The 23731-nt window shown below is 45.6% G+C and overlaps 2 protein-coding genes across 2 annotated transcripts; both read left to right on the top strand.

The window, feature by feature from the left end:
• Positions 1–869: 869 nt before the first annotated feature.
• Positions 870–23720, top strand: LOC122019671 (ATP-dependent DNA helicase DDX11-like). Its single transcript, XM_042577130.1, has 12 exons — positions 870–1148; positions 1266–1838; positions 1923–2005; positions 2479–2832; positions 3157–3444; positions 3511–3756; positions 3840–4061; positions 20467–21028; positions 21097–21454; positions 21657–22810; positions 22909–23034; positions 23112–23720. Exons 1-9 carry the CDS (start codon positions 1001–1003, stop codon positions 21309–21311), a joined length of 2691 nt encoding a protein of 896 aa, XP_042433064.1. The 5' UTR covers positions 870–1000; the 3' UTR covers positions 21312–21454; positions 21657–22810; positions 22909–23034; positions 23112–23720.
• On the top strand, positions 22422–23577 carry LOC122019499 (probable WRKY transcription factor 27). Its single transcript, XM_042576961.1, has 3 exons — positions 22422–22810; positions 22909–23034; positions 23112–23577. Exons 1-3 carry the CDS (start codon positions 22422–22424, stop codon positions 23575–23577), a joined length of 981 nt encoding a protein of 326 aa, XP_042432895.1.
• Positions 23721–23731: the final 11 nt, after the last annotated feature.

The following is a 23731-nucleotide window of genomic DNA, read 5'->3' as shown; positions in this document are numbered from 1 at the left end:
TTTAGAATACTAAAAAGATGGTATCCCTTATCTTGGGCCTATAAGACTGTCCCATGCAATCGGGACATAGTGACCCTTTTAATGAGCTATTTTCCACAAGTTAAAAATTGACTTGATCTATCGTAACAATACTATATATAAGTACCAAATGTAGCAACTCGTTGGGGCAATATCTACAATTTTATAGCCGCTATATCACGGTAATATTTGATCTATTTGTAATTGATAAAACACATTCCACTTGCTCGCCTAATTTATATTGTAACAATTATAATTTCATAATTGTTATAACGCGCATGATCTATTTAAAAATTAAGTGAGAGATAATAATACTAAATTTCTTTTCATAAATGTTATAACGCCCTCTTTATCTTACTATTTTATTAAGAATTTGTCATCTTTACTAACTAATTTTGGTGAAACCTAAAATAAAATTATGTTAATATTTTTTTTTTCTTTTCATACAAAAAAAATTCAAAGTATTGATAATTTCCACAAATGCATGAATTAGGGATCTCTTTTACCCAATTTATGGGTAGTATTTTAGCTAAGATTAAATGTATTATTTATTCTTATCAATTTAATATTTGATATAAAAAATTAAAATTATAAAAATATTATAATCTTGTCCACTAAAAAATTTAAAATAAGGATAATATTTAAAAATTAAAATTAGTTCTATATGCCAATTTTTGTATCTCTCTACATTGTATCGCTAGTATTTAGAAAATAAAAAAAAAACCTCTTGTGTTTTTGCCAACACACTTTATCCGTCGCGTGGATATAACATGGAAAGTTAGTTCACTTGTCTATCGTATAGCACTGAAAGAGTAAAAGTCTAGTTCACTTGTCTGTCGAAAGAACCACGTGTCTGCCATTATCGGAATCGGACGGATCCAGGCGAGCCGTGAAAAGTTGCGCGGGAAATCGCTGTTAAGAAGTAAGAACCGACCGAAGGGGAGACGGAGAACGAAGGCTGAGAACGAACGGGAGGAGCGAAATGGGAGAAGAGGACACGAATCCGCGGCCGCGTCGCGACTTCCCGGCCTTCCCTTTCGAGCCCTATCCAATCCAAACCGAGTTCATGAGCTTTCTCTACAACTTCCTCGACAAAGGCGGCGGCGTCGCTATGCTCGAGAGCCCCACCGGTACTTCTCTTCGTTCTATTTCTTTTATCCGTCTTAATCCTTCCTTATGTCTCCGCGCCAATCTATTCTTCAATTCTTCGTGGTTCCTTTGTTCACTGGTCTGGGATTTTGAGTCAGGAACCGGTAAAACCCTAAGCCTCATTTGTAGCGCTATGCAATGGGTCGTCGACCATAAGGAAAAGAAACAGCTACTGAAGTCTATGAAGACGGATGCGAAACTGGGCGAAGCCAACGATGATGGAAATTGCGACGAGCCCCAGTGGATGAGGGACTTTGATATCACAGATGTAGAAAAGAAAGAGGCTCCCAGAAAAAGAAGTGAGTTTGTGGTTGGAGATTTTGAGAAGAAGCGCTCTGGAGCAAAATCAGTAAATGTGGAAAAGATGGGTGTGCAGTCATTGGACGACGAAGAGGATTTTTTGTTGGAGGAATATGTAAGTGAAGATGAAAGCACGGAGGGCGGCTTTGAAAAATCAAAGAGGAAGAGGGATACTGATTCTAATTGGAGCAGCAGCAGTGATGAGGAGGCATACGAGGAGGAAGATGAGGAAGTGACACCTAAGGTATATTTTTGTAGCAGGACACATTCACAGCTATCACAGTTTGTGGATGAATTCAGAAGGACGAGGTTTGCTTTGGCTCTCAAACTTGCATGTTTAGGTTCAAGGAAGAACTTATGTATTAATTCAGGTAAATTGGCTTCATATTCATTGAAAAACTTGGTAGCCATCCTGTATCTATTTATCAGTTGTATTCTTTTTTTATTTTAATCAGATGTTTTAAAGCTTAGGAACCCAAGCCGGATTAATGAGAGATGCTTGGAGCTGCAAAGGAATCAGAAAGATGCGAAACTCAAGGTTTGTGAGATTGTTCAGGTTTATTTATTTGTTCCAGTCTTGTCCTAATTTATCTAAATTTCTTGTTTATTTCTTTGTTCCATTCTTGTCCCAGCCTTTCCAATTTTCTTCTACTAGTAAAATAGTATTGGAATTACTTGCATTCTTATTTTCATGAATGATTTTTTTTTTTGGCTTGAACATGCTTACAGCAAGACAGTTTCATGACGCTACTCCAAATTCCTTGACAAGGCCACTAACATATGATACTGTAATTAGTTGCCGTTGTTTTGGGTTTGCTAACATTTGTACTATGATAATGGGTTCCTGTAAGGCACCAGAACCTGATCACATAATTTTATTTTATTTTTGTATAATTGTAATTTCTCTTTGTTTGCTGCCATTTATGGAATGATGCTATAGCAAAATGTCAATTTTTGTGTGTGTAATATTACTTGCAAGTTTCAACTTATGAACTGGATATTGTTTGGAAGGTTTTGGATGACAAGGGGAAGATGCGACGTTCAAAGGGCACATCTGGTTGTCCAATGTTACGGCGACAGAAGTTGCAAAAACTATTCAAGAATGAAGTGTGGAACACAGGCGCAATGGACATTGAAGATCTTGTTCAGCTAGGAAGTAAAATTGGTACATGCCCTTACTATGGTGCCCGCAACATGGTTCCTTCATCTGACATAATTGTGCTTCCTTACCAATCCTTATTTTTGAGGTCGGCACGTGAGTCATTAAGTATAAATTTGAAGAAAAGTATAATAATTATTGATGAAGCCCACAACTTAGCAGATTCTCTAACCAACATGTACAATGCAAAGATCAGTGAAACACAGGTAATTTGTTGGGCATACAATATTTCCATAGGCATAAACAAAATGTTGTAAGAACATATATGTAATCATATACTCTTTGATTAACTTTACTGGGGTAGTTACTGTTGTGATATCTTGTGATTTAGGAATGGTACACTTCTTCTTATTAGATATGTTATGCAGAAAAGAACCTTATCGTTGACATGAATGATGTTTTATCTAACTTGATAGAAAAATTTGATTTGCTTTTCTTGACTTCTTTAACTGCTGATTCAACTAATTAATGCAATTACCTTTATGATGTTGAGCAATTAGAAAAGCAAGATTTTTAATTGTCTGTTACAGTTGAAGCGAATACTAGACGCCCTCGAGTTTTATATCAACAAATTTCGTAGTTGCCTGGGTCCAGGAAATCGCCGTTACATCCAGACCCTTATAGTGTTAATCCAGTCCTTTCTTCAAAAGCTGCATGAATTCCTTAGCACCAGTTCTTACAGAGATGAGCAAGGGATTAAAGGGTCACTTGCTGACACTTCCATGACTATAAATGATTTCTTATTTTCACTTAACATTGACAACCTCAACTTAGTGAAACTCCACAGGTACATCAAAGACAGCAAAATAATTCACAAGGTATCACATTGATGGAATTTATCTCCTGTGGAGTTTCTTCCTACCTGATAACTATTGCTTTTTTAGATAAGTGGCTATGGAACTAAACTGGCAAGCTTGCAAAGTCACAATTCCATTTGTTCTGATAGCCAGAATAATAGTGAGGAAGGAAGCATCTTATCTGGCTTTCAGACATTGGATAATATCATTATTTCACTGGTTCACAATGATAGAGATGGAAGAATATTACTCTCAAGACCAAAATTATCTGGTCAGAAAGAGGAAGGATACATTAAATTTATGATGCTGTCTGGACACACAATTTTTTCTGAGGTCTGTTGCCCCATGGATTCAACCATTCTCAAGAACAACGATGATTTGGACAGTGGTACTTACCTCAAACTTTTTTTCTGCAGGTCTTGGATCAAGCATATGCTGTCGTTCTGGCTGGGGGAACACTTCAACCCATTGAAGAGACAAGAGTACGACTCTTCCCTAATTTGTCACGGGATGAAGTACATTTCTACACATGCAACCATATTGTCCCTCCAGAGAGCATTTTGCCTATTGTAGTTTCGCATGGCCCATCAGGCATTGACTTTGATTTCAGTTATAATTCAAGAAATTCTTCGAACATGGTTTGTACATTACCTTTAAAGTTTTTCAATGCTGGAATATTTTTTGATATGCTTCAGTGGATTTCATTAAGCAGTAGAAGCCCTGTACTAATATACCAAATATCTAACATGCAAAGCACATGTTTTACTTAAAAAAACAAATATGATCTTCAATAGCAGGATTTTAATGATCTCTAGAGTGTGCAAATTATATGATGGAAACATTCTTGTTGTGTATGATACCTAACTGAGCGATGAGTGCCCGTTTTCAGATGACTATTGTTGTTCTCATTTTCTGCACTTAATACGAAATATAGCCTAGATAATATATATCTTCTAGAGAAATAAGGATACAATATTAAATTCTATGCCAAGTTATTTGCCCGATGTCTAGGATTACCATCACTGGAGGTATCCAAAAAACTACTACACAAGCATGAGATGCAAATTAAATGTTCACAGAGAATTGCCATTTCAAATTGGTGTTGCATTTGCTGAAATTAAACTGAACCCTGTTACCTCATATATTATCCAAATTTTTACTACCTCTGTATAGTAGTTGAGTCTTCTGCTCTAGGTTTATATCTTTTAGTGCAACAAACATTCCAGAACATTTTATTAACTAGTATTTAGCTTACATGGTACATTAATGGCAGATAGCCTTAGAGGTGTTCATAATTGGTTGTAGATGAGCTAACTGAACTTTAAGTTTTTTCTGGGTTCTATTTTTGTAAAGTGCCTTTTGGTTTAGTTTAGTTTGCAGTAAGCTCAAATATATTCGGATCTATTTAGTTTAGTAATCACATATATATAATTGACTTGGAAATCTAACTCTTTGTACTTGAATAGCAATTTCTTGGAGATTTATTACTTTTATATCTCATATTCATTCAAAAATATAAAATTTAGTCAATTGATATCATACTCAAATTATTTGCTTCAACTTGAATAACAAACTGAGCTACTGAAAAAGTTCAGTTAGTTTGATTCTGTTTGATCTCAATTGAAGGGATTGAAATGCTAGATAGTTCAAATATGCATTCTCATGATCAGAATGGCTGATTTTAACTAATTAGGACACCCTGATTTATTGCTGACATTTGTTATTATCCACTTCATATCTTCTTTTGTTAATAAATTGGTGGTATACTTTCACTATTTGATGGCTAAGTTATGTGATTGCCACCTGTATATGATGACATGGAACATCATAGTTTCCTAGTTTTTTTTTATCTTCTCTTTACACAAGTTGTATGTCTGTTGATGTGGTTTGCTATGAATGATGATGACCTTTCTATTAGGATGTAACTAAGTTGGAACAATAGGCTGCTATGTTCTGTTTAATTATGAAGTATATTTCTACAAGTTATGTGGTGCCTTTGGATTGTTAACACGGATTCATTAGCATGCTATGCAACTTTCCTTTTTATTTTTATTTATTTAATTTTGAAAAGGAGTAGAGTGAACAGTATGTTCACTGAAAAACCTTTTTAAATTAGTATGGTGCAGCGGCAGGGCATCCAAGTTGTCACTCAGGCACCCGTGGTTCGAGCCCCAGCTATGGCGAATTTGCAAGAATTTTTCCTCCAAATGGGGCACGCAACTAAAGGATGCTGGGTTTCTGGGCTGCCCGCTGTGAGCGTTTCCCGATTTATCCTGGTGGCTCGTGGAAAATTTCCGTGGGGCGGGGCTGGTCACCCCAGGCTTGACGTTACCCAACCTAGTTAAAAAGATAGAATTTGAGACATAAGAGAACATAGAACAGTTGCATGATAAACACATCATCACATGAAGCTATAAAGATTATATAGTAATGAAATGAAAAAGAGTTTGGAGAGATGACCAAGCCTTCCAACTGCATCCTCCCATCTAAAGAAGATAACAGTATATGTTAAAGTTAATTGGCTATCCACTTATCTCAAAAGTTTGACTTATTAGGAAACAAATAATTTTAATCCCCACACGTACATGTGGGCCCAATGAGCATGGAGCCTCTTAGCTTTAACACGCCCTTTCATGCCAATCATGGCTCACAGGTGTGAACTTTTATTTATTTCACATAGGGTGGATTCAAACCCTAGGCCTCCTACTAAAGTTAATTGGCTAACCACTTATTTCAAAATTTTGAACTATTAGGAAAGGGACCAATTTTATCTAATAGTTTCCATGTAGGACCAATGAGTGTAGAGCCTCCTAGCTTTAACAATATCCATGCCTAAATAATGGCTTGATCGCTAGGTGCATGCAAAAGACTGATGTAGGCCCTTCCTGTTGAATATAGAACACATGAACTCTAAAGTTAAGTTTGATACCTTAGGAGTGAAACAAAGCAACCAAGTTCTTTTGATAGATAGTCAAAACAATAGAGATAATGCCATCTATAAAGGAGAGTACCAAGCCATTTATAGAGTTCCAAGCTAGAGAGCAAAGGTACACATGAACCAGGGTCGTCACCTAGAAAGAAAATTTGCAACCTCCAACAAGCTTGTGGAGTAGAAGCAGAGTCTCCAAACCATATAGGTCATGTTTTTGTTTATTTAATTTCTGCTATGGTGATTCTCTTGACATTATCAACCAAACACACAAGCACACTCGTGTTACTAACATTATTGTTTGTCTTTGTTGTGTGCGAGAATTTTAAATTGAGGTCACTATCTATCACTTCCACCATAGAGCCATCCTGTTGTTAAGATTGTCATGCAAAACCAACCAAATGAGCACTTTCACCTTAAACAATGAAAGGAGGGCCAAATGAACTAATGTTGTGGGTCTTGCAACAACATTCTATAGGCCGAACCAATGTAACAGTGGCCATCATAATCTCCAAATCACATCCGGATCACTAGAGCCTTCTTGAATGGCCACAATTTGTGAAAATCCTAGGTGGGTCCCTTGAAGTAACTAGTCTAGTGAAATGAAGGCCGATTGATTGAAAAAAGTCTAGTTGTCAAAAAGTGACATCCTGATGTGGGAATAAAAGAACAATTTTAGTTTTTTTAAATTTTTATCGAGTTTGGTATTTAGGCTATTTTTGATCATTTATGTCTTTTGTATTTTTTTTTATTTTGAATCTGTTTATGATATTTTAGATTTTTAGCATGTTTAGAATTTTTTCCTTTTGTCAGGATTACTTTCCTTTCTTTGTGCCTTAAGATTTGGAGTCTGTATAAACTAGGGGTGAGCAGTCAACCCGCCAAACCGACCAACCCGCTTATACCGACCCGAACCGAACCGAAAAAACAAAATCCGCCGGATATAGGGCCGGATGTAGGGTCATGATATTACATTATCCGATCTAGTAGGGCCGGATAGTTTTTTATCCCAATAATCGAACCAACCCGATCCGCGATCACCCCTAGTTGTAGCAACTACTGCCGATAAGTTGTTACACGTTATAGTAGCTACTGCGGATAAGCTGCTACACGTTGTAGTAGCTACTGTCGATAAGTTGTTACACATTGTAGCAGCTATTGACGATTAGCTACTACAATGTATAATAAGTAATGTCTATTATCATTTTAAAATATTTTATTTTTTATTATTTTATATTTATATTTTATATTTCATTGGATATAGGGTCGGATATCCAAATAACTGACAACCCGTCGGATATTTAATACATAATAACCGCCGGATATAGGGCCGGATGTAGGGTCATGATATTACATTATCCGATCTAGTAGGGTCGGATAGTTTTTTATCCCAATAACCGAACCAACCCGATCCGCGATCACCCCTAGTATAAACAATTGTTTGGGCTGATGTAAGGGAGTTTTTGATTTAATAATAGTTTCATCCGCACCGTTCTGTTTACCCAAACGACGAGTTTGGTTGTCTTTTTCCGAGTATTCTGTTGAATTAATGAGGATTAGAAGATCACTTCCGGTATTCGTGCACAAATCAATGAAACTGATAGTTTTCCGCAGCATCAGTTGATATCAAAGCGAGGTTGATCTTGTGGAGTTAGTCGCTATCTCATTCTTTAGGAACGATGAGTTTTGTTTTTCTATTTCTTGGTATTCGTGAGCGAATTAACAGGGTTTAGAAGATTGCTTCCTGATCCGGCGATAAGAACAGGGACCCACCTCTGAGGGAAGTCAACGCCACGTGGAAGTCAAATGGCCGAACGGCCGATCGGAGAAGAGGAGACCGGTCGGCCAAACGGGGTCCTATCGGAGTCCAAGGCACCCGGCGAGGAGTCAGGGTTCCGACGCTCGTTGAACAGGATTGTACGGCCGAGCGGGTGGCCCATCAGTCTCCACAGAGCACACTACCGGGAATATCTCAAGTGGACCAGCATGTATGACCGGCCGGACGAAAAGGGACTGCTGACCGGCCGGACACTCCCTATATAGTAAGGAGAACAGGACAAGGAAACATCCTCTGATAGCGGGTATGTCCGAGGAGCAGGCCATACGCAGGATCTTATGACAGGGGTCCGCTGCCCCGTCAAAGACGTGCTCGGATTGTAGCAGTAAGGGGTCAGGTAAGCTTTTCTGACAAGCCCATATGGAGGTATGGGCTGAGGACACGTATTCGCCTCGATATGTGTGCGTGAGTCCCTTTCCAGCCCTATATAAAGGGCATCACCCTTCACCGGAGGTATGCGTTCTACGATATTTGGAGCCACTTCTTTGTTGTCGAGCTTTGCCTGACTTGAGCGTCGGAGGGTCGTCGCCGAGAACCCCTTCCCGGCCTGACTTCCTTGCAGGTTCGCCGGAGGTTCGTACGACCAGTCGGAGATCTACGTTAACGGCTCGGAGAGCACCACGTGCCCAGCGTCCGTTGATTCAGCTTTCGGACAGGATCAATTTGGCGCCGTTTGTGGGAACGCTCCTGCATCCGATTGGAAGCAATGGACGAAGCTGGACGACCACATACAGTGACGCTCTTCACGGAGGAACTTGACGCTCTGATTGAGTCGAGGGCTGCTAAGCTTGTGGAACAAAAACAGAAGGCACAAGCCGAGCGGAAGTACCACCGGCCACAGTTCCATTCCATCGGGCTCTATTCCGCACTCCTGAAGCCGCAGCAGTTAATCGTGATCGAGGATCTTCTTTAGATGAAGTGCCAAGACGAGACAGCAGAAAAGGCAAAGCCCCCCGAGCGGACGCCTCTCCCGAACGGATCAACCGTCAATTCTCAGAGGCTATTCTACGAGACCCTCTGCCAAAGCACTATGTGCCTCCGGCGATCGGTGAATACAACGGAACCACCGATCCAGATGATCATTTGGGTAAGTTCGACAACACAGCTACTCTTCATCAATACACAGATGGAGTGAAGTGTCGAGTTTTTCTTACCACCCTCTCGGGATCGGCTCAACGGTAGTTTCGGAGGTTGCCGATCGGATCCATCACAAGTTTTAAAGACTTCCGAACGGCTTTCCTCCACCACTTCGCAAGCAGTCGGCGCTATCAGAAGACTAGTGTCAGTCTGTTTGCCATCAAACAAGAGGCCCGCGAATCGCTCCGAGCCTATATCCAGCGGTTCAACAGGGTGACCATGGATATTCCTACGGCCACCTCGGAGACCATGATGAATGCCTTCACACAAGGCCTCGTGGATGGGGATTTCTTCCGATCGCTCATTCGGAAGCCGCCCCGAGACTACGACCATATGTTACACCGGACCAACGAATACATCAACGTGGAGGAAGCCCAAGCGGCCCGAAGAAAGGAAACCCCAACCGAGCGGGCTCCCCCTGCCGAGCGGAAGCCTCACATTGCTCATCAGCCGCTCAGAGGACCGAGGGCCGAAGCAATCCGCTCCCCCCATGTGAGGTCCCACGTGCAAGAGGTAGCTGCCGCGCGGCCCAAGCCAAAGAAGAAATGGACCCCAATGTTCTGCTCCTTCCACCAGACGGACACACATAACACCAGGGATTGTCGGAATCTTCCTCTAATCGCCCACCCCGTTCCCCGGAGTGGCGGCCGTCGATCGCCATCAGCCGACAGGCGACAGAGGCCTCGTGAAGCCGATCGGACGATAGCCGACAGGCGACAACAACCGACTCCCGAGCGACATCGCACTCTGAGGCATGAGAATCCCCGGATGTCTAGGGAGCGGCCCCGACCGTCCGCTCGGGAAGAAGAAAATAGAAGTAATATTTCCCGAGGCGAAATCAACATTATAGCTGGCGGGCCGACCGGAGGTGACTCTAACCGAGCTAGGAAGGCGAGCGTCCGGCAACTCCAGATCCATGCGGTCGGCTGCAGCCAGGAACAGGCGAGCGGACCCGAAATCAGTTTCGGGCCCAAGGATTTGGAAGGAGTCGAAGTGCCACACGACGACGCTCTTCTCATCAAAGCGGTAATAGCCAATTACACTATTCACCGCGTTTTTATTGACACAGGGAGCTCTGTCAATATCATATTCAAAAAGGCCTTCGATCAACTACAAATTGATCGAGCCGAGCTGCTGCCCATGACAACCCCCCTCTACGGGTTCACGGGCAATGAAGTTTAGCCGGTCGGACAGATCCGGCTAGCCATTTCACTAGGAGAGGAGCCGCTCAGAAGGACGCGGACTGCAAACTTTGTTGTGGTGGACTCTCCGTCGGCGTACAATGTCATATTGGGACGATCGGCTCTAAGTGAATTCCGAGCGGCAGTCTCCACCTTCCACCAGAAAATCAAGTTCCCGATTGAAGACAAAGTGGGAGAAGTACGAGGAGATCAACTAACGGCTCGGCGATGCTACGTTGAGATGGTCCGAGCATAAGCCAATTCCGCTCGGAAGATGCCACGAATCGAGGTGAACGCTATAACTGAAAAACCTCCCTCTTTGGTTTATGAAGAAAAAGAGGAAGTGCAGATTCACCCGACCCGATCGGAGGCCACAACGTTCATTGCGGCCGATTTGGAGGCCAACCAGAAAGAGGAAGTGATCAAATGCCTCCAGAGAAACCGTGATGTCTTCGTCTGGTCGACGCATGAGCTGCTCGGAATTTCACCGAGTATAGCGCAACATGAGCTCCACGTCCGACCGGACGCTCGGCCGGTGAAGCAGAGAAAGAGGGACTTCAGCGCCGAACAGAATGCAATCATCCGATCGGAGGTCGAGAAACTCTTGGAAGCCGGCCACGTACGCGAGGTCCAATTCCCTAGCTGGTTGGCGAACGTGGTACTAGTCTCCAAGCCGGGCAACAAATGGAGAGTGTGCATCGATTTCCGGGACCTTAACAAGGCGTGCCCAAAAGATTTTTATCCTCTGCCCCGAATCGATCAACTGGTGGATTCTACGGCCGGCTGCGAGTTGATATGTATGCTCGACGCATATCAAGGCTACCATCAAGTGCCGCTCGCCCGAGAAGATCAAGAAAAAGTCAGCTTCGTTACAGCCGACGGCACCTATTGCTATAATGTGATGTCGTTCGGACTGAAGAACGCGGGAGCCACTTATCAGCGCTTGATGAACAAAGTGTTCAAAGAGCAGATCGGGCGAAATCTGGAAGTATACGTGGACGACATTCTCATCAAGTCCGTCCGAGCGGCCGATCTCTTTGAAGACATGGAGGAGACCTTCCGAACGCTGAGGAGGTATGGAGTTAAGCTGAACCCTCAGAAGTGTCTGTTCGGAGCAAAAGGCGGGCATTTCTTGGGATACATAGTGACCGAGCGGGGCATTGAGGCAAATCCCAGCAAAGTGAAAGCCTTACAAGATATGCCGTCTCCAAGAAATCTGAGGGAAGTGCAGCGCTTGACCGGTCGGATAACAGCTCTGTCCAGATTCATCTCCAAGACCGCCGATCGGAGCTTGCCTTTTTTCAAAATCTTGCGCAAGGCCACTAAGTTTCACTGGGACGAAGAATGTGATCGGGCGTTCGAAGATCTGAAGACATACTTGAGCTCTCTGCCGGTGCTAGCCAAACCAGCTGTTGGTGAGCCACTTTGCATCTACTTATCTTCAACCGAGCAAGCAGTCGGCTCGGCACTAGTAAGGGCGAGCGGAGAAGAACCTGTATATTTTCTAAGTCATATTTTAAAAGATGCTGAATCTCGTTACACTGGGCTCGAGAAGCTGGCTTTTGCTTTGGTCCTCGCCTCTCGGCGCCTCCGTCTCTATTTCTTGGCTCATACTATCATTGTCCGGACGAACAACCCATTGGGAAGAGTGCTGTTGAACCTGGAAGCGTCCGGACGGCTCATCAAATGGACAACGGAGTTGAGCGAATTTGACATTCAATACCAGCCCCGTTCGGCGATAAAGGCGCAGTCCTTGGCGGATTTTGTCACCGAAGTACAAAGGCCAGAACCCGAAGCCATGTGGAAAATATTCGTGGACGGATCTTCTATTTGGCTCGGAAGCGGGATTGGCGTACTATTACTCTCTCCTCAAGAAGAAAAAATGCACTTATCCGTCCGGCTGGATTACAGAGCTACAAATAACGAAGCAGACTATGAAACCCTTATAGCCGGTTTACAGGTCGCCCGGCATGTGGGAGCCGGACGGGTGACGCTGCATTCAGATTCTCAGTTGGCCGCTCAGCAACTCTACGCGGAAGCCTTCGAAAAGCTCAAGGCCAATTTCAGAGAGGTCATTATCCAGAAGATACCCCGAGTGGAAAACCAGGCGGCAGATGAGTTGGCCAAACTAGCAAGTTCAATAACGCCGGTCGTCATCCAATAGTCAATCGAACAAGTATCTTTGGTGGCACATGTCGACCAGATGGAGGGCCTCGCGTTTCCGAGCGACTGGAGGACAGCCATCATAGAGTTTCTGCGCACGGGTGCGACACCGTCCGATCGGGAAGCTGCTCAGCTATTAAGAAGGAGAGCCGGTCGGTTCACGCTCATTGGAGACCAACTCTACAAGAAGGCTTTTTCTCGGCCACTATTGAAATGTGTAAGCTCGGAGGACGCGGCGTACATTCTTCAAGAAGTACACCAAGGATCGTGTGGAGGGCATCCGGGCGGACGATCGTTGGCTAAGAAGATCCTGCTGGCCGGATACTTCTGGCCAACCTTGCAAGCAGACGCCGCTCGGACTGTCGCAACGTGTCTTTCCTGCCAGAAGTATCACAACTTCTATCACCGACCGGCGGAGGAAATGAAGGCAGCTACCGTATCATATCCGTTCGACCAGTGGGGAATGTATATCGTGGGTCCGTTTCCTATGGCGACCGGTCAGCGGAAGTTTTTGCTGGTGGCTGTCGACTATTTTTCCAGATGGGTGGAGGCCGAGCCATTGGCCAGGATCACCGAGCAGATGGTTAAATAGTTTATATGGCAACACATCATCTGCCGATTCGGCATCCCTCGTCGACTTGTTTCTGATAACGGGCGGCAGTTCGCGGGAAAGTTGCTCGAAGATTGGTGCAAAAGCTACGGCATCAAGCAACACTTCACGTCTGTGGCGTATCCCCAAAGCAATGGTCAAGCCGAAGTAGCCAACCGGGAAATTCTTCACATTCTGCGCGCTCGGCTCGACCATTTGGGAGGAAGCTGGGTGGATGAAGTGCCTGGCGTCTTATAGGCCATCCGCACGACCCCAAAGGAAGGAACGGGCGTCACGCCTTTCCATCTGGTGTACGGCGGCGAAGCGGTTATTCCTGTCGAAGTCGGCGTCGAGTCCGTCCGGATCCAGAACTATGATAATGGCAACGCCGAGCGGAGGAACATGGAGCTGGATTTGGTCGACGAGGAGCGAGCCAAGGCATCCGTTCGGCTGATGGCGTACCGGCAACGGATGAAGCAAAACTACAATCGGCACGTAATCCCCAGAGCATTCCAGGTTGGCGACCTTGTCTGGAAGAAAGTAAAGTCGGTCGGCGACGTGGGCAAACTGGAGGCTCCTTGGGCGGGCCCCTTCAAAGTCATCGAAAAGCTCCGCTCGGGTGCTTATTATTTGGAGGATGAAGACGGGCGACGGCTGGATCGACCATGGAGCGCGAATCATCTCCAGCCGTACCGAGCTGGGTAAGAGGTGCGCTGATGTAATTTTGCATATGCTTTGGTCGCCTATGTACTTGTAATACAGGCCGCAAAAATGATAAAAAGGATGACAAATAACTTCGCCGAACGACAGTGTTAAAGTTAGCCTTAAAGGCCGTCGAGCTCCGACGTTAAAAATCAAGAGACGAGCCAGCGTCTATAAATCCTCCGAGCGGAAGACCGTCGAGCTCCGACATTAAAAATCGAGAGACGAGCCGGCGTCTATAAATCTTCCGAGCGGAAGACCGTCGAGCTCCGACGTTAAAAATTGAGAGACGAGCCGGCGTCTATAAATCTTAGACGAGCCGGCGTCTATAAATCTTCCGAGCGGAAGACCGTCGAGCTCCGACGTTAAAAATCGAGAGACGAGCCGGCGTCTATAAATCTTCCGAGCGAAAGACCGTCGAGCTCCGACTTTAAAAATCGAGAGACGAGCCGACGTCTATAAATCTTCCGAGCGGAAGGCCGTCGAGCTCCGACGTTAAAATCGAGACGGCGTTTATAAATCCTCCGAGCGGAAGACCGCCGAGCTCCGACGTTAAAAATCGAGAGAGCATCTATAAATCTTCCGAGAGGAAAACCGTCGAGCTCCGACGTTAAAATCGAGAGACGAGCGGCCTATAAATCCTCCGAAGCGGAAGATCGTCGAGCTCGACGTTAAAATCGAGACGAGGCCGTATAAATCTTCGAGCGGAAGACCGCCGAGCTCGGCGTTAAAATCGAGAGACGCGGCGTCTATAAATCCTCCGAGCGAAGACCGTCGAGCTCGACGTTAAAAATCGAGAGACGAGCCGGCTGCTATAAATCTTCTGAGCGGAAGACCGTCGAGCTCCGACGTTAAAAATCGAGAGACGAGCCGGCGTCTATAAATCCTCCGAGCGGAAGGCCGTCGAGCTCCGACGTTAAAAATCGAGAGACGAGCCGGCGTCTATAAATCTTCCGAGCGGAAGGCCGTCGAGCTCCGACGTTAAAAATCGAGAGACGAGCTGGCGTCTATAAATCCTCTGAGTGGAAGACCGTCGAACTCCGACGTTAAAAATCGAGAGACGAGCCGGCGTCTATAAATCCTCCGAGAGGAAGACCGTCGAGCTCCGACGTTAAAAATCGAGAGACGAGCAGGCGTCTATAAATCTTTCGAGCGGAAGACCGTCGAGCTCCGACGTTAAAAATCGAGAGACGAGCCGGCGTCTATAAATCTTTCGAGCGGAAGAAGAAGGCAATCAAAAGGACTTGTAATCGCTATTAATATCGTTTGACCAACTATGCATTCTGCTCGGCCCAGTACCCAAAGGTACTTCATCAATATCCAGTGAATAATCTCGTCGAATCAGAACATATTCGTCCGAGCGGAAATGGTACGCAAAATACTTCGTAAAAATACCTTTCGAGCACGAGAGGTGTGATAAGAGGCGAGCGGACAACACACATATTAACTAGCAAAAGGACAACAAGCGAAAGGATAGCATATTAAAAAGACTGGCCGAGTGGCCAAATTACAAAAAAGGAGTGCCTTGGGCCGAGCGGCCAAATTACATGTAAAACTTCTACTCTAGGTAATCATAGAGGTCCTTGGGGATGTTGTCGAGAAGAGCCACTTGATCTGCGGTGGGGATGACGGCGGACTCGGGAAGGTGCCCCTTGGACTTCAGATAGGTCACCGTGCCGGTCATGGCAAGGTCAAACGCAGTATACATCCGCTCGCAAACCTTCTCCGAAAATTCAGGCGAGCGGATGTAATTCTGTCTCAGGGCGGCGACCCGACTCGGCTCGGCCTCCTGATATTTTGTGAAGACCGCTTGGGAGGCAGCGAGGGATTCCTGCAGAGTTTTCAGCTCGTCCTTATGCTTGATTGCGTCGGCCGAGCGGCCCGCCTTCTCTTTATCGAGCTGCTCCATCAACTCCTTGACTTTCAGCTCCAATCCCCGAGCCTTGACATTCTTTTTCTCCAGATCGGAGATGGCCATGTTTTTTCGGGTGGTGGCCAGGGTTATTTTTGTGTCGAGCGACTTGACTTGCCGCTCGGACTCAGTCAAGGCGTGGGCCTGATCGGCCGTCTTCTTCTGCTCGGCCGCCAGCAAATCCTGAGTCTTTTTGAGTTCCTTTTGAAGCTCGGCATACAAAGGGCCTTGCGGAGGAGCGCCGCCCGAGCTCCGTAGCCTTTTAAGCTCCTCGTTCACCATCGCAAGCCGATTGGAAACGGCAATCTCCTCCACCCATCTCTGACAAAAGAAAATTTATTATGAGCAGATCGGAAAGAATGTGCGAGGAAGTTGGAGAAAATACACCTACCCCGGTGGCCTGTTGCATGTGGTTATCGGCCAAGTTGCGGAGCGGAATCAGTGCCACATGCGCCCGAGCGTCGGCCCACATTTCAGCTAAGGGCCCCTTCATCGTGATCATGTGCTCGGGCGCTGTGGGTCGGTCGGCCTCGGGCAACAGTTCTTCGGTCGGGAGGTGGTGTGAGACTCGGATGGTGCGGCGCCGACCGGGGGTCGTCGATCGGACGAAATCGCCTCGATCTCTGGAGCTTTACCTCGAGAAGCGGCGGTAACCCGCTCTGATGGATGTATAGCTGAAGCTGCCGAGCGGAGTGGCGTTTCCTCCCGGCGTCTTTTTTGTCGAAGGGGGCGTTCTTCCTCTTGCGCTGAGCCCTCATCCCGAGCGGAAGGCTCTCGACTGGCAGTTGCGCCAGTCGCTTGCCCTGGAAGAGAAGCCTGAGCGGCCGACTCCCCAGCATGGGTCCCGCTCTCTCCCTCATTAGATCCGACCGGTTGGATGCCGAGAGCCTCCATTTCTTTGGCCGCTGCGGCTTCTAGCGCCGCCGCCTTTTTCTTCAGAATGCCAGCCATCACTGACTCCATGACGGTGTTCGCTGCAAAGGAAAACAGAGAAAATCAGTTAGCAATTAAAATGAATTTACCAAGTCAAATTCTTACCGAAACCGTTCGGTAGTGGTGCTCTGATCGGACTCAAGCCGAAGATGTACATAACCCCTTCTGGAAGGAACTTGTTGATGTCAAGCCGCAGACCGGATAGCATGTTGGCGGCGTGGAGATAATCCGGTCGGGTCTTGAATTTTTTGAGTTCTGGGGAGAGTGGATTTCCGACCTGCCATTGGGTTCGGAAGGTAGGCCGTTCGGGAAAGCGAATGTAGAAGTAGAATTCCTTCCAATGCTTATTGGAGGAAGGCAGTTTATTGAAGAAGACCAAGCCGGGCCGAGCTTGGAACATATAGGTGCCTGGCTCGGATTGCTTGGGATAATAGAAGTAATAGAAGACCTCCGGCTGGAGGGGAATGTTATGGATTTTGAAGAGGACGACTACACCGCATAAAAGGCAGAAAGTGTTGGGGACTAGGCTTCCGAGCGGAATGCCGAAAAAGTTACAAACTTCTATAAAGAAGGGATGAATGGGGAGTCGCAGACCGACCGTGAACTGGTCACGGAAAACACAAAACGCTCCGTGCGGCAGTTTGTTTGGCCGAGCGGAATCTGTGGGAAGGATGATTTCAAGGTTGGAAGGGATCTCAAAAGTATTAATTAGAAGGTCGGCGTCACGCCGATCGAATCGCGACTCCATGGTAGTGTACCATGGGCCGAGGGCTTGATCTTCGGGTTGAGAAGATTGGGCCATGATCCGGACGGACGAAATCAAAAGAGAAGGAAGAAGATGGCAAAGAAACAGTAGCCAGGAACGAAAACTTAGGAAAGAAAAGCAACGGAAATGCCAGAAACAAAGAGAAAAAGAAGCAGAAAGAAGCAGAACCTTACAACGGAGAGGAGGATCGAGGGAAGAGCACCGGAGATCGCCGGAAACAGAAGCGCAAGATCGCCGGAAGTCTGGAGCGCAGGAGGAATTGGGAGGCATGCGACAGCAGACGTGAGGTGAAGGAAAGAAAACGAAGCCTTTATAGGGTGGAGCCCGAGCGGCCTCCACCGTTGGATCCAGGTCGCGAGAATCGGAGCACGCATCGCACTGTTCATTTCGAACCGCCTCGATCCCATCAAAACCCACGCCGTCGCCGTACGATGACGACAGCACCGCCACGTGGCATTCAGCACTGGAATGCATTTAATGAGCGCGTGCTCGACCTTAATGATGTAGATTGGTGGAAAATTCGAAGAGACGCTGAGGAAAGTTGGCGTTGACTGGCGTTTTGGCTGCCTCTGGTTTCCGAGTAGATGGCAGTTGCAGCAGGACGCTCCGCCCAACTGATGGTCCAGTCAGTCGGACTAATCGCCTCCTTCGACTAGACTTGAAGGGGAGGCAAGTGATTCGGCGATAAGAACAGGGACCCACCTCTGAGGGAAGTCAACGTCACGTGGAAGTCAAATGGCCGAACGGCCGATCGGAGGAGAGGAGACCGGTCGGCCAAACGGAGTCCTATCGGAGTCCACGGCACCCGGCGAGGAGTCAGGGTTCCGACGCTCGTTGAACAGGATTGTACGGCCGAGCGGGTGGCCCACTCGGCCGAAGGCATAAAGTAGCAATAATGCGATCAGTCTCCACAGAGCACACTATCGGGAATATCTCAAGTGGACCAGCATGTATGACCGGCCGGACGAAAAGGGACTGCTGACCGGCCGGACACTCGCTATATAGTAAGGAGAACAGGACAAGGAAACATCCTCTGACAGCGGGTATGTCCGAGGAGCAGGCCATACGCAGGATCTTATGACAGGGGTCCGCTGTCCCGTCAAAGACGTGCTCGGACTGTAGCAGTAAGGGGTCAGGTAAGCTTTTCTGACAAGCCCATATGGAGGTATGGGCTGAGGACACGTATTCGCCTCGATATGTGTGCGTGAGTCCCTTTCCAGCCCTATATGAAGGGCCTCACCCTTCACCGGAGGTATGCATTCTACGATATTTGGAGTCACTTCTTTGTTGTCGAGCTTTGCCTGACTTGAGCGTCGGAGGGTCGTCGCCGGGAACCCCTTCCCGGCCCGACTTCTTTGCAAGTTCGCCGGAGGTTCGTACGACCGGTCGGAGATCTACGTCAACGACTCGGAGAGCGCCACGTGCCCAGCGTCTGTTGATTCAGCTTTCGGACAGGATCACTTCCGATATTCGTGCATGAATCAACAAATTCAATAACTTTCTGCTGCATCACACCAAGAAGACCGCAACGCATCAACAACACTTCTGATGAAGATATGACCAACAATTCGAGGGCGAATTTTCTCCCCCATAGGAAGAATGATGCAAGAACAAAAGAACAATTTTAATCTTTTTATTATCTTTATCGAGTTTGATATTTAGGATATTTTTGATAATTTCTGTCTTTTATATTTTTGGATTTTGAATCCATTTAGGATATTTTGGATTTTTAGTATGTTTAGCATTTTTTCTTTTTGTTAGAATTTCTTTTCTTTCTTTGTCTCTTAGTGTTTGGAGTTTATATAAACAATTGTTTAGGTTGATGTAAGGGAGTTTTTGATTTAATAATAGTTTCGAGCGTGCCTTTCTCTTTACCCAAACGACGAGTTTGGTTGTCTTTCTTGGTATTCTATTGAATCAACAGGAATTAAAGGATCGCTTCCGATAATCGTGCACGAATCAACGGAACCAATAGTTTTCCACTGCGTCACATCCTAATTGTCATAGTGGGAGAAACACAACATCCACTTAGTAGCACCTTCTCACACTACCTACGATGATATAAGGTTACATCTATAGATCTACAAACATTCAGAGAATACTGACAGAATATGAATCATGAAAATACCTGATAATCTTCTGAGTATAGGGGAATGGTGATCCGTCACCGCCAGTTCCCAAGATCTAGAAGAGAAATATGCTCTAGATACAACACATTGCCATTATGTGCCCTACTCACTGAGGATAATCATCACTAGTGACAAAGTAATGCCAAATTATACTGCCTCAAGTTTGGAATGCGAAGACCACCCAATAAAATTGACTATTAGACAACACTCCCTCCATGCAGCAAGATTTCGGACCAGAGAGGTTATCTATAGCTGATTCCAAAAGATGTGTCCTTAAATGACTTTAATTTTCCAATATCTAAGGTAGGAGTTAGTAAACCAAACAAGGATATACCATTGTAGAGGAAAACACACTACTAACCCTTATAAGCCAACTACTCATCAAGGAAAAACCTTGTTGTCAGGGCTCCCTTGGTCAGCAGTCCATCCCACTAGTCTCTGCTAGGCTTGTAGTTCCCCAACTGAAAACCAAGGTATTGAATTGGAAGCTACTGTAAGGAACATTAGGATATGTTTTCCAATAGAAGGCCCTAGTTGCTAGAATAACCAATATATATAAGCATGGTGTTAAAATCTTTAACCAGATGCTTGTTCTGGATAATCCTTCTGCTGCTCTCTTTCCAGATGACTTAAATTTGGTCGAGAATTTTGTTATGTACCTATAGCAGTTCGTAGTGTTTTTAAATGTTGTCATGCTAGTATACTTGAGGTAATAAATGCTGATTTCTACTCATTGCAACTTGGTCATTTTTGTTGATCAAACAGATTGAAGAGCTAGGGCGCCTACTTTGCAATCTCGTGGCAATTGTTCCAGAAGGATTTGTAGTGTTTTTCTCTTCCTTTGACTACGAAGGACGGGTTTATGATGCATGGAAAGCTTCGGGTGTTCTTTCAAAGATTTCAAAGAAAAAAATTGTGTACAGGGAACCTAAAAGTAGTAACGACGTTGAGCATGTACTTAAGAAGTACAAGGAAACCATTGCGAGTTGTGATACAATATTGAAAGATACTGGAATCAATGGAGCTGTACTGTTAGCAGTGGTTGGGGGAAAGATCTCTGAAGGTATAAATCTTAGCGACGGCATGGGTCGTTGCATTCTAATGGTTGGGCTTCCATATCCAAGTCCTGATATTGAACTGATTGAAAGAGTACAACATATTGAAGGACTAGGACAAGCCATACCACAGAGGTGCAACAAGCCCTTTAGGAATTCATCTAATGATGGACACGAGGCTGAGTCTGGTTTTGGCTTCTTACGAAGGTGCAAGCAAAGAGGAAAAGAGTATTATGAGAACTTGTGCATGAAGGCCGTAAATCAATCAATTGGTAGGTTCTCTGTTTAAGATTTAGCCAATCATGCTGAAGTCTTTTTCATCAAAATCTTTCTACTGCAGGTCGAGCGATCAGGCACGTAAATGACTATGCTGCAGTTTTGTTAGTCGACTCACGTTATGCTTGCAGCCAATTAAGCCAAAACATGTCACACCCGACGAACAAACTACCACTCTGGATAAAGCAGCAGCTTGTCTCATCTACTCAAAACTATGGTGAAGTCCATCGGTTGCTGCATAAGTTTTTCCAATTTAATCGACAAAAGCGGCATACATGAGGAGCAGAAGCACAGATTGGACTCGGATATTCATGATAGGAAAACAGTTTTTATCAGCCAAACCCACTTCTATGGACAAAATCCAACTCTGCGGGTTCAAGTTTATCTGAAAATTTCCAGTAGAATGGAGGATCTGCATATAGGTACATTTCTGCCACTTCCATCTGATATAAGAACAATTTTTTTGTTCACAAGTATAGCTATGCTAAGGACCGTTTAGTTCATTCAATATTCTATTTAGTGTCTCGTGTAACTAATGACTTTGTACCATGCTAGATTTATTCTAAATTTTTCTTAGCATTGTTTATTTGGTGCCTCATCTATTGTTTACAATATTTTGTGTAGGTTAAAATGTGATATATCATGGAAGAATATTGTTTCGACAAGCTGAACACTAGGGCTTTAGGACACGGTTGTATAAACATTGAAGGAGAATCTGTTCAAAGTGTGATCAAAGACTATAATGTTTCAACTAGATTTAAGTTTTTCATTCTATTGAGAATAATTCAATTTTTTTAATGGGCTATAAGTCATCACTGTGACTTATCTCTGGTTCTTCAAACTTAGGTCTGGTCCTATGAAAATTTTTCATTGGTTAAGAAACTTTAATAGAGATTTATTTAGACGGTCAAAATTCTTATAACTATTTTTCATTATAAGAAAAATTTATTACCATGCATCGTAGTTGAGATTTAAATTTTAGATTTTGCCCACTACAAATAAACTATTATTTACCATATGTGCTATGTCTGGGGCATCTTGTGTCCTTGTTGAAGCATCTACGTGCTGTTATTTTCTCTTTCGTCTTTTTGTCAGCCGACATCGTTGTTTCCATGGACCATGCATCCACTTGATTGAATTACTCTCATCGTCCTCTCTCTCTTGTTTCTCACACCTTTGACATTGATCCAAAGTCAAGCTTGGGAATCCAAGGAACACGCAAGCAGTCTTGTGCTCCTTCCCAGAAACCAACCCGAATCCTGTTTTGAGTGGTTTTGCACTTTTGTTTTGACGAATCCAAAGGATCCAATGCACGTCGGCTGCAGCCAACGTCAAAAACTTCGCTGTTAGCCTGTTACTAGTGCCACTCCTCCCACTAGATCTGTTTAAATGTCAACTCCACTATCTCTTGCCTTATCCTCCCTCCCTGCCCTTACGAAAAGTCAGCGCCCCATTCCTGTCGCCGTTCCATTACTTCTGTTGTCAACGCCAGCGACCGTTGGGTGGAGGATGTTCACGGTGGCGGCGGAGATGGACGGAGACAACTGGGACCTCGGCGCAGTGGTGCGGAGCTGTCGCCCGTCGGGGTCGTCGGCAGCAAGGGACGCCGTGTGGGCGTTCCCGCCGCTTCCAGAGCCCTTTCAGGCGGTGGAGGGCGGCCAAGGCGGCGTCTTTGTCTCCAGATCCTCTCGCTCCGCTGCTGGTTTGGGGTCCAATCTACTTCCGCTTCCTCGGGAGGCGGATCGGCTGAGTTGTCAAGCTCCCCGCTCTAGGCGAAGGTAATTAAGCTTCGTTCCTTTGGACAATTTTTCACTTAGAAAATTACCAAAAGAGAGAGTTTTGGAGGTAAAAATTGCATCTTTGGTGGCGTTCCCAGGAAGAGCCGCCAGCAGCAACAGCTGAAGAAGGTCGTGCGTCATGTCGCCGCCGACGATCTCTCCTCGGACATCTGCGCATGGCGGAAGTATGGCCAGAAACCGATAAAAGGATCGCCGTATCCTCGGTAATTAAGCCGTTTCTTGGCCGCCTCTGTTCTTATGTCGCTAAGCGAAAAGGGACTAACTTTGATGGAGGAAACAGGGGATACTACAAGTGCAGCAGCTCAAAAGGCTGCCCGGCCCGGAAGCAGGTGGAACGGAGCCAGGCGGATTCGGCACTGCTCATCATCACCTACACCGGCGACCACAACCACTCCATGCCGACGAACTACAACTCCCTGGACGGAAGCACCAGCTACGAGTTTCCCAGGTCGCCCTCCGACAGCAACCAAGAAGCCAGTCCTCTATATTCCGCCGCCGCCGCACCTGAGCTCTCCCCCACCACGCCGCTCTCCGCCTCCATCCTCAGGCGGACAAAGAAACGGGAAGGCAGCGTGGATGAGGCGGAGGTTGAAGAAGCAAAAGACAACGACGAGGGGGAATTGCTGGTGGAGGACATGGAAATAATAAGCGAGGACGACTTGCTCTTCCTAGCCGGCGTCACCTCGCCCACGGTGGCGGACATGACCACGACATCTGACGGCGACTCCATCTTTCCTCTGTTGTGACTGTCAACCGTACCGAGACATTCTCAGCGTCGCAGCGTAGGAACACCATGGACCAGCATCAAAGGATGCGATCCGATCTAAGTAATTATTGTTTGTTAATTCCGATAAAGATGAAGAAAAAAAAAATCTATTGATTTGCATGATCCGATCTCCC

The sequence above is a fragment of the Zingiber officinale genome, chromosome 9A, assembly GCF_018446385.1.
Source record: "Zingiber officinale cultivar Zhangliang chromosome 9A, Zo_v1.1, whole genome shotgun sequence".
Taxonomy (NCBI): domain Eukaryota; kingdom Viridiplantae; phylum Streptophyta; class Magnoliopsida; order Zingiberales; family Zingiberaceae; genus Zingiber; species Zingiber officinale.
The sequence above is the reverse complement of the archived record's forward strand: the minus strand, read 5'-3'. Positions and strand labels throughout refer to the sequence as shown.

Bases quoted from the DNA above. Each gene is read 5' to 3' on its own strand.
- LOC122019499 (XM_042576961.1), top strand. From the start codon at position 22,422: ATGTCAACTCCACTATCTCTTGCCTTATCCTCCCTCCCTGCCCTTACG. The intron at 22,811-22,908 runs GTAATTAAGCTT...TGGCGTTCCCAG, and splicing joins GCTCCCCGCTCTAGGCGAAG to GAAGAGCCGCCAGCAGCAAC. The intron at 23,035-23,111 runs GTAATTAAGCCG...TGGAGGAAACAG, and splicing joins AAAGGATCGCCGTATCCTCG to GGGATACTACAAGTGCAGCA.
- LOC122019671 (XM_042577130.1), top strand. From the start codon at position 1,001: ATGGGAGAAGAGGACACGAATCCGCGGCCGCGTCGCGACTTCCCGGCC. The intron at 1,149-1,265 runs GTACTTCTCTTC...ATTTTGAGTCAG, and splicing joins TATGCTCGAGAGCCCCACCG to GAACCGGTAAAACCCTAAGC. The intron at 2,006-2,478 runs GTTTGTGAGATT...ATTGTTTGGAAG, and splicing joins AGAAAGATGCGAAACTCAAG to GTTTTGGATGACAAGGGGAA.